General features: G+C 43.4%; 1 protein-coding gene across 1 annotated transcript in view; it reads right to left on the bottom strand.

Annotated features, from left to right (window-relative positions):
• The window catches only part of VPS39 (VPS39, HOPS complex subunit), a gene marked incomplete at its 5' end in the record, with an annotated part of 43,979 nt that extends 32,815 nt beyond the window's left edge, over nt 1–11,164 (bottom strand). Inside the window, 7 exons of the mRNA XM_025216039.1 lie at nt 174–266; nt 1,188–1,286; nt 3,202–3,296; nt 4,495–4,537; nt 5,396–5,460; nt 7,265–7,330; nt 11,152–11,164. Of these exons, the coding sequence (XP_025071824.1) occupies nt 174–266; nt 1,188–1,286; nt 3,202–3,296; nt 4,495–4,537; nt 5,396–5,460; nt 7,265–7,330; nt 11,152–11,164 (474 nt within the window). The remainder of the gene's footprint in view (nt 1–173; nt 267–1,187; nt 1,287–3,201; nt 3,297–4,494; nt 4,538–5,395; nt 5,461–7,264; nt 7,331–11,151) is intronic.
• Nucleotide 11,165: the final 1 nt, after the last annotated feature.

The raw sequence follows: 11,165 nt of genomic DNA, 5'->3' as shown, positions 1-11,165 counted from the left end.
AGGAATGCAACTTAAAAACTTCCTTCCTCAAAAAACATTCAAAGCAAGTCAAACAGTGCGGGTTTCAATACTTGTTTACCATAAGACCAGGCACCTCCCCGAGACCTGTCAGTGTATTTTCCTTCAAGTGATTACTATCCCCTTACATATTCTGTTCCAATTCCTGTCCTTACCCTGATCAGATAATAATCTCTCTTGAAGCCCACACAAATAGAGTTTTCACACCATGCCATAGACTTGGGCACATCTGGTACACTGAAGTCCCCCTGAAAGGTAAACGGAAAACAAATCATATTGGCTGCTTCAGGACCTAATGAGCTTTTCCTTTGTGTTTTAAATTTGTGGTCAGAAAGTTTAATATTTCACATTTGACTACTTTAGCATGAGGTATATAACCTTTTCTTTTCTCTTACTCAGTAGGAAGAGACTCCTTTAAGACTGAAGTTCTTTCTACACAGAGTAATGTTTATGTACACCTTACATCACAGAATCTCAGGGGAACTTGGAAGGGGCTCTGAGGGTCCTCCACCCCAACCACCTGAGGCTGCAGGATGTGCTGATCCTAAACCATCCCAGACAGGTGCCTGTCAAGCCTCTATGCAAAATCACTGGGAGTTTAAGCTTCCTAGTGTAGCTTGTTCCATTGTCCTATCATTCTTAGATGTGATGTACTTTGAGATACACACACACACACCCCCCCAAATAATTCTAACATAATATTTAAAGCAGAAAATGGCAGAGTTAAATTCATTTACCCACTGAGATCTTCTTTAGCATCACTCCCAACCTTGGCTGCTCAAGGGAACGGCATCCAGTTAGATTGCCAGAATGCCAATTACCTTGCCTGGCAGCAAGGCCTAGCTCAAATGTGACTTTCTAGAAGAATTTACCTGGACCAACAGAACTAAAGGACAAGAAGCAGTACAGGCACATTTTGCCTTTATACCACTACTAATGATCTTTAAGAGTGGAGTCAGCCTTTTGGTTCTTGTACCTACTGTTTCCAATTATGCCCTTTCACTTTTAGTTATTTCTTCTTTGTTAAGCTAGCATCAGTGGTAGTTAAGCTATTCAGAAGCATAAGATAGTACTCATTGTGAATTGTACCAGGGATTATATAGCAAATATTGAAGACATTTTCTATCAAGGACTCTTCTACAGTCTAGTTACCGCCACCACAATCTCACCTGTAATTCATGGAATTCCCTGTCCTTCCAGAAATAAAGCTGTAGCTTCTTTCGTACTGCCACACACATTCTCAGCACCTCCTCCCCTGTATCAGAGTGCTATGAAAAAAAGCCAGCCCAACATGAATCAGTAGTGGTGAAAAAAAACAAGGATGAAGACAACAGGACCATAATCCTCAATTGAGATCACAACTGACAAACTGAAGAGCGAAACAGCAACTGAGCAACTAAGCAAACCTTCATGCTTCCTAGACAGCACTGCAGATCCTTTTCTCCTCTAAAGAGTTTTCATAATAAGAAATGCCCTGGGACGAGTGTGCTGAATTCCAGCCACAGACCAGAAACATTGAATACCAGCATCACAAGGTTCCCCCACTTGCTATTCTTTACAAACCTTATTTTGAGACCACCTGTTATATAAATAGACTGAGCAGATTGTACACAAACCTTTGGCCCAAAGGAACTATCAATTCTAGTGGTCATCTCTGCAATGTATGTAATTGCACCACGTCCTAGAAAAGATTTACCAATCCTTTTCCTGTAGTCCAGCCAACTTTTGAATCAATTACTCAGTCGTGACCCAAGCTATTCAAATTACCCAAATGATTGAAGCTACATTTGAACAGCTCATGAAAAATACCACTTTCCTTTGACCACTATCCCACCATCTACTTTCACTATTTTTCCCCTGTAGCCCCCACACAGTATTTTTACAAAGGCAGGCAATTCCAAGTCCCAAAGACCCTTCAACCAATAAGATAAGACAACAGAAATACACAATTCTGGTGATGGCTTGCTGTCCCAAGACAACCTTCCACCATTAAATGATTAAATAAATTAATGGCATCAGTGTAGAGTATGATGGGGGAGAAGGGGAGGGCAAGCAGCAATCTTAATCAGTTCTGAAAAGCAGTTCCACATGCAGGGAAGCAGACAGCCTATTGTGTGATGCTGCAATCCCTCCCAGTCAGTATTATCTTTAGAGACAAGGACAGATAAACAGAAAACACCAGCATTAGCCAGGACCTTGAAAGCAAGGACAAGCTACTTTATGGGGAAGGAAGAGGGGCAAAAATGGAGTGATACAAAGAAAGGGTGACAACCATATCAATGACAAAAAATAACGTGTTTAATAGCTATGCTTTCTATTTCAACAAGTTAGAAAAGCTTTTTGACAAGAGGCATCATGTTCCAGCAAGTTCAACATCCACATGCAAAAACAAACACTAATAATGAACTCTACAAAAGCTTATATTTTTTTTATGAGATTGGGTGTTATATTTAAACCTAGGAGTTAAATACCAGAAAATATTTATGCTTGCCTAATTACAGAGGCCAAGATCCCTACGTAGAATAAATCTGCACACTAGAGAATACTAACTTCAGTCTCTTCTGCCTGGGATGAGGAGGGTGGACAGAAATTACACCGGTAAAGTGATGAACTTAGGGGGGAAAAAGAGCACTTTTGAGAAGACCGTAGGCATACGGATGAAGAACCTTATTCTTATGGAACACTGTACAGGCTTGATCTGCCGTCAACCAATTCCCAGAGGTTTACTGGATCAACAGTTTTGAAAAAAAACTTGTGGTAGGAAAATTCAGACAATAGATGGAATGGAAGTTCCATTCCCTGATTAAACACTAAACACTACATGAGTCAGAATGGGGAACTGAAGAAAGCTCTCAAATAAAAAAAACCCTTTAATATTTTCATCCCACAATAATAGAAATTTAATTTTTAGAATTGTACTCTGTTATGAAGTACAAGAGGCCAAGGTCACATTTTAAAACCTACTGCCTACGACTCTTATATCCCTAGTTAGGCACATGGACGGGAAGCCTGATTTTCAGAAACGCTCAACCCTGAATATCTGTCATGGAGAAAATGTTCACAGAATATAAAATACAGCACAGCTCATTTTAATTTCACATGCAAAATCCTCCAAGCAATATGAAAGATAGTCCTCATTACAAAGCTGATCAAACATCTGTAACAGTAGCTGCCTGCATTTACCTGTAGGTCACAAGTGAAGAGAGATGCACCTTTTGCCTTAGAGACTGCAGTGATTTGTTGAAACGTCAACAGGTCGTGGACATAAATGTTATTTTCTGTTTTAAACAGAAGCAGAAATATTTTTACTAAGTTCATTTCTATTTCAGACGAACTATCACAGAAGACATTACAAATATAAATAAACAGCTTTACAAAGCAAGTGAGAACTCGCTAGCAAAACTAAGGATTGCAGGATAGAAGGGGATATTTTTCAGGCAATCTGAAAAAAAAGTGAGGCACAAATACAAGATGGCCACCTGATTGCATAAGCTCAGCTGCTGAAGAGAAGACTCTCGCACCACTTGTGACAGGATTGCATGAAGGAGCTGAAAACAAGTGCTAATTAGACAAAGAAAGTGGGAGAGAAACAGGAAGGCAGTGCAAATCAGAGTGTGTTCATGACAGAAACTCCTATAAATGCAAGCCATTTTGAACTAGCTCAAAGTTAGCAGACAGTGAAAACTCAAAGGTTGGGTGTGTTATGGTCAAGATTTTGTACGCACGAGGACGCAGGCAGCAGCATTCTACACATGCTGGGGTCTGGAGAGCTGGGGCTTGGAGATCATAAAGAAGGGAGATGCAACATAAGTAAAAAAAGACACAGGAAGATAATAGGGTTAAATAAGCATAATAATGCCAAGCAAACTTAGAGCTCTCTCATGGTGGTAAACCAAGTCATCTGCCTATCAATCCACGCTGGCGTTACAAGTTGAGAGCAAGTTCCCCCCACCCTAGAGTACTTTGGACAAAGATATTGTAAAAAAGGATTGTTCAGTTTTGAAGTCAAAATCAATGAACCTTCACATACAGCACTAAGAAGACACAGTCGCATAAGTTACCCAACTGTCAGTGCTGTTTCCCCAAGTATCTTCAGCTGCTTAACAACAGCAAAGCTGCCTTTTAACCTATGCTGCACAATGCTCCCCATGCCAAGTCAGAGGCCTGAATGCCAGAATCAATGGCTTTTCAACAATCAGACCATAATACAGGGGTGCAGAAGGGAACCCACTAGCCCAGAAGGGTGGAAGACGGTTTTATGCATGTGCCAAGGCTGATTCAAGTGTGAATTTTTCACTGTTTTCTTACAAACACAATGCTGGATTTATATACAAGGGGCTGGGAAGGCCATGCTTGGCCAAGTAACTACACACACACACACACACACACACACACACACACACACACACACACACACACACACACACACACACACACACACACACTTCACGTAGTATTAACATTTTCTTCACTTACCTAACAAACTGATGAGAATTTTAAATTGGGAAACAACATGAATCTGAAAGACAGAATCTGTTAAAGCAACTCCTTTACAAGCCAAACACACATATACTCGCGCACATGCATACCCCCTGCTCCACCGGCCTTAAAAAGATCTAATTAGTCTAGGCAAATTGTTTGATATTCATTCTTTTTTAAGGGTAAAAAAATAGAGACGAGGCTGCAGATTTTTTTTTATGGAATATTCCTATATCTGCTGTGCAACCCTTCACCTACACCCAAGAAGCACCAGAAGACTAGTGTTTATAACCCACCCTGTCAAGGAAGCTCATGGATCCCTATGACAGGGGTCAATCATGTTTTAGTATCTTACCAACAGAAGGATGCACATAACTACAAGATCATTTGCAACAAAAAGGTGGTGCTCTTCTGTGTAGTGATATAAGCAGTATGCTAACAGCTATGAAAAATTTAAATAGTCATAAAAAGTACATAACTACTACTTCTATACTAGCCTGTACTGGGAGAAACAACATGCATACTTTCATTGCATCTTTCAATCATGGTTCTCAACTGCTAGTGCTTTTATCCATACCAGCAACATATTATTATTTTGCAACTGCATCAAAGTGACTGAACGATTTGTTAGCCATCACAGTGTTTTACTAGCAGTTGGAAAGGCTCCTGGCTTTGCCAACTCCCAGCTAACCAAGAGCTTAAACTCTCTTATACTGTAGGAAAAGGCTGAGGCAAGCTCATGGCTGGTCCTCTCTCTGCCACTCCCAGCAACTTTTCTTCTTTAAAAAAAAAAGAAACAACCCTCAAGGGATTTCAGATGAGCATATTTCACTTCAAACCCTCTCAGCTGAAACCACTGGAAACTTCCCTCCCAGTACCAAGAACTGCTGTTTCATACCTGTTGAATTCTTTTTGAGAAGTTCTTGTTGGACTTCTCTAGTGTCACTTCAAACCTGTTGCAACCTACCAAGAAGAGGTTAGAGATCAAACAAAATCATACATGCCCTTTTAGAGCAAGAGTTTACGAAGTAATACATCAATCTCATAGAGTTTTAGTAATGAACAAACTAGACAGCTAATACCAGAAAAATTACTAAAGAAGTATATGCCTTTCTTTTACTTAACACTTAGGAGACCTGAGAGTTTCATATATCCAGGTGATTAAGTCTGAGTGTAGTCAAAATTCCTGAATATCCCACGATTAACAAAATCATTGCCCTTTATACTCAAATCATGATAACATTTACTATTTTAAAATCCCAAGATATGAAAACAACCATCAAGCACTTTTTATCCACACCAATTACCAGCAACTCAAATCTCTAGGGGACACATTACTGCAAAAAGGACAAAGAATAAAACACTTCACTACAAGGGTTTAAAAGGAGTTTTATGGATACAAACTTACAGCCACTTTCTGATGACATTATCTCTCCTGGTATTGATGCAAAAAAGGGGGAGAAATTTACCGAGTCAGACAAGCACTAACAACTCACATCTAGCACAATGTGATTGGAACAGACTGCCTATAGCATGGGCAGAGCAACCTGAATTCAGAATTAGACATCCAACTGACTATAAAGAAGCAGTATCCTTCTAAGAGCTGAGAGTAGACATCCCAAGCCCTTTTGTTTAGTCCTTTGCAAAGCAAAACTGAACTAGGCTGAAGTGTTTAACTCTGAACACTGCCATGTAATTCGTAGATAATGTGAAATGTAGATGTTAAATTTGAGTAATATTACATCTGATAAAACATCCTGAACAAGCTACGGCAGTAGTTCTCAATTTTTTCAGGGCAATTTTCAGTGGTTCTCAACCAGGCGCCGCTGCTACCAGGAAAACTGCCCTGTGCAACTGCTGCACAGCTAGACTGGGAAGGGCTGTGGCCTGTACTCATGGTCCTATGGCATTAGGGTTCTCCGATAAGCCTAGCACAGACACAAGAGCTGCTCGTGCTGCCATCTGACCTGTCATCTCATGTCCCTGAAACAGACAGGTGCACAACAGATGGAATTATTTCATGACCCTCAGTTTCTGGGAGTAGGAGAGGTAGTAGGGAGAAAGGTGGACAAGACCAGAAAGAGTTGCAGCCGGAGTCAGCTCTCCTGCCTGTTTTAGGTTATCAAAGAACCTTAATGCAGGAGGAGCTCATGTACATCGGAGCCCTGTACATGAATCTGGCAGTCATGGCAATAGCACCTGCAGAACAGCACTCTCATTGAGAACTACTAGACTAAGGCCACCTGTTACCAATTCCCCAAAAGACAGAAAATGAAGTTCTTACTTAGTGTCCAGTAGTAAGATTCTGAACTGTTAGCTTTTGACAAATACTGATAAAATTAGTAGGCCTTCCTTTAATTCTGTTGTCCCTTTTCTACTTTGCCAATCTAATCCATTCATAACATGGAAAACGTATTGATCTGACTACTGATCACCAACAGACTATATAGACTCTGTTTGAGCTATACACAGGTGGTATTGTATTTATGTACATATTACACGAATTTACTGTAAATTCAAATACGGGGAAAGGCATTATAGCTCAAGTATTAGATGATATAATACTGGAAGAAATTCTGAGAAAGGGTCATTTTTGAAGTAAACATGAAGCTGTAGAAGATGTCTCTTCCTTTTACATTTCTGTTACAGTACAGTCACACACCTATTCATTATGCATCTATCAGTTAATACTAAAAGAATAAGACAGCAGCATAATAAAACCAAGTGTTTAAGAAGAAAAACTGTACAATGTTATTTTGTTACTCACCTATATCCTTTCTGATCCTATAAAGAAGGAGATGTCCTTGCTTGGTGCCAACAAGAAGCCATTCCTCTACAAGAGAAGAAAAATCTTATCACTGACAGTGGGGTGGGATAAGACAAGTTTGTTTAATTATAAAGCTGAAGCCCTTTGTCAAAGGTGAAAAAAACATAACAGTCCTGATTCTACTCAGGGAACTGTGCATGGCTCTTCAAATATTTTGGGGTAGAACTGTGGAAATATGTAGTAAGTTTCATTGTGAGAAACATTTCCAAGAATCAGGAAGCAAGTATGAAAATATGATCATGATATAGATAGCCACTTGCTCACAATCAGGGATCCTTGTTTTCACTGTTTAAAAATTGCAAATTCTCTGATAAAAAGCAACCCTGATATGCCAGTGCCCTGCCCATGCCATTGCCCCTCACCCACAGCCCCACCGAGGCTTGCTGGTGCCCCTCACTCCCCACCCACTGCCCCCCAGCCCTGCCAAAAGGGGGCCCCAGCTGCCAGGTCTATGGGGCCAGGGACCCAGGTCTGCAGCCCCCTGCAGCAGCACTGCAACTCTGGCTGCTGCCTGTGGGAGGCAGCAGGAGCAGAGCGCAGAGCCCAGCTCCCCCTCCCCCATGAGCAGTATTGGTGGAGTGGAGCCTGTGGGGGTGTGGATGCAGCCTGCCCCAGGGGCTCAGGCTCCTCACCCTGCGGCCCTCCCACAGGGCCTCGAAAGTCCAGCAGACAGGATTCAGCACAGCAGGACAAAACGGAGCTGGGAAGCTCAATACCATCACTGGGAGCTCCGTGCCACCCTGGCAAGGCGCCCCCTGCCCACCCGGCAGCAGCAAAGAGCACAACTCAGCACTACCACCCCCACTGCTACCAGGCAGGCAGGGAGCACTTTGCCATGGTGGTGCAGGATTCACAGCAACAACATCAAGCTTCCTCACCCTGCTCTGCCCTGCTACACCAGGTCCCACCCACTGGATTGGAGAAGCCCAGGGAGGAGGGCAGCAGGGCAGAGAGCCCTGAGCCAGCAACAGGAGCCTGCACCCGCCCCTCACACAAGTCTGTGGGCATGTGCCCCCCATCTGGGAGTGCACACAGTAGCAGGAAGCCAGTCCCCCTCCTTCCCCCCACAAATGAGTCGCCCATGGCTCCATCCCACTCCCTGGCCAGGACCCTGCAGTCGTGCATTTCAGCCCCGGTCCCCAAGCTCCACGCACTGCCCAGGCTGGCCAGCACCCCTAGCCCTGCCCAGCTTCCTCCCTCAGGGGGCTCAATTCCCAGGTCTCCCCTCACCAGACTTACCCATGGGGAGCTGCTCTCCAGGCTGCCTGGCAGCCACGTGTATGTAAATGTGCGCACATGCACATGGTGATCACCCTCTTTCTGCTCCCCACAGCCCCTTGCCGGCTGGAACTCTGCCAGCCTGCAAGGGGAAACCCACCATTTCCAGTGTTTTTCTCTTCAAAATGAGAAAAATCCAGGTTTTATTGCATTTTTCTGTCATGAACAGAAAACCCAGATCCCTGTTCATAATGAAGTAAAAGCACAAAAGCTCTGCATCCTTCATATCGATGCACATCATCTGTGTTTAACTATTTTTCGAGCACTAGAGGAAGATTTTGGTGATGTTTAACCACTATATCAGATGGTACAAGGAGAAAAAGTCAGAAGACAAATATAGATTCTACAGTTGAGAAATTCAACTTTGAAAACAGTTGTCAAACATATCTGAGATGAGACTTCATGAACTATTCAGTTATAAGATCACAGAAAAACAGGACTGGAAGAGACCTCAAGAGGTCATCTTCAGTCCAGAGGTAGCCAACCTGCAGCAAGCACATGTGCCATAGGCAGCACAGGCAGTCTGTGTGGCACATAGAAACCCAGCAGTAGAAAACTTGGGCACAAAGCAGAAAACAGAACATCACAGAGCAGGAAGTAGAAAGCAGACCCATAAATTGGGTAGGGGCACAGGACAGGGAACAGAAAGCAAAGCAGCCAACTGGGCAGAGGAAGGGATACAAGTGGCACTCTGGGAGGGCACTGGGCTTATTTGTGGCACCTTCCAAAAAGGTTGGCTCCCACTAACCTAAGTTAAATCCTCTGCCAAGGGCAGAATCATCCCTGTTTGAGCCAACGCAAGCAAACATCTGTGTAGCTTGTACTTAAAAGACTTCCACTGACAGAGGTAACTACACTTTTTTTAGCAAACTGGTCCAGTGCTTAACCAACTTTGTCATCAGGCAGTTTGTCCTGACATTAATCTTGTTATAATTTAGACCCATTACTTCTTGCCCAGTCCCCAATAGATGCAAAGAGCAACTAATCTTCATTCTCTTTATAAGCATATATATGCTCTTTATATATTTGAAGACTTCTTAAATCCCTCTCCCCCATTTTCACTTATAAATAGTACAAATTCTCTCTCATATCACATTTTCAATGCCTCTAATTCTTTTTATTGCTTTCCCCTGCAGTCTACCACAATTTATCCATTCTCAGTATAGTGCCCAAAACCATACAGTACTCCTAGTAAGACCTCACCAGTGCTGAAGAGGGTAAAAGAATCATTTCACGTCTTGCATACAACACTTCTTAGCAGCTTATTTTTGGAACAATATGACAGTATTGATACATGTTCAGTCTACTTTAACCCTTGGATCTTTGCTGCTGTACAGCAGCCCAGCCAGGTATTCCCTATGCAGTGTATGTGCATTTGATTCTTCCTTAAGTGCAGTATTTCACACTATTTGGGTTGGTCTAATAAAAGATATCAAATTCACCCAAGGAACCTGATTTTGGACAAGTTTTCCAATTTAGTACAGTCATTCTGAACCACAATCTCATCCTCTAAAGTGTTGCAAAGCCAACCAGTTGGTGTCATTTGGAGTCTGTACACTCAATTTCACCCCCAAGTCACTTAGTGAAGGATATTAAACAGTACCAGCTCCAGCACAAAACCCTGGGTGGGGGGCGTCTGACATACTGATACCTTTTCCGGATTCAACACTGAGTCACTGCTGGCTACTCATAGGGCATGATCATTCAGCAATGTGCTCACCCTATGGTAGTTTTATATAGACGTTATTTATTTAGCTTACTTTTGAGAATGTCGTGGGAGACAGTGTCAAAAGCCCTACTTCAAGCTGAGGCATTTAAAAAATACCCCCCCCCATCCACAAGGCTCACTTGCCTACTGTCATATCTGAAGGGATTACATTAGCTGTACCAAAACAGTATTTAACTTGCCGATAACCCCAAAAGTAGAATTTAAAAGCAGGACTTTTGCAGAGGCTGCGGCTGCTCTCAGGAGCTTTGGACAGGCTGCAATCTACTGGCAAGTCCGCAGAGCGCGGCTCCTCCAGGAAATCTATGTAAGCTTTACATTTCCACGGGCCCTCAGCTAGAAACCCCAGTTTATAATAGCGGAAACTTTTAGCAAGTGGACAAATTCATCCCTTCCCAACACCACAAGCAGGTCACGCTTTTGTACGGCCTCCCTACTGTGGAGAGGGGTCATAAGGCTGGAACTAGACCTCATCTCCAGCACTGCCTTCCTTCAAAATAAAAACAAAACAAAACATAGCTATGACTTCAATGAAGAGATGAGCAACTTTGTTCTGGAGCAAAGCATTTCCGGATTCACGTTCCCTCAGCTCCACCATGCGGGACGCGGTCACAACCACCTCCCTGCTGACTGGAAGACCCTCCGCTCCCGCGCTGCGGCCCACTGGGCTGCATGGCGCGTGTTCGACCTGGCGGCAGAGCACTCCCAGCCCCCCTTTAAGGCTTCGACAGGCCTGGGGGGTCCCGACCCGACCCGTCGGCAGCCCCGGGGCGGGGAAGCGCCCCCAGGCCGAGCTCGGGGACCGGCGCCGCGCCGCGCTCACCCCAGGCCGCCAGG

Source organism: Alligator sinensis, unplaced genomic scaffold (genome assembly GCF_000455745.1).
Source record: "Alligator sinensis unplaced genomic scaffold, ASM45574v1 scaffold314_1, whole genome shotgun sequence".
NCBI lineage: Eukaryota > Metazoa > Chordata > Crocodylia > Alligatoridae > Alligator > Alligator sinensis.
This window is presented reverse-complemented; position numbering and strand designations above follow the sequence as displayed.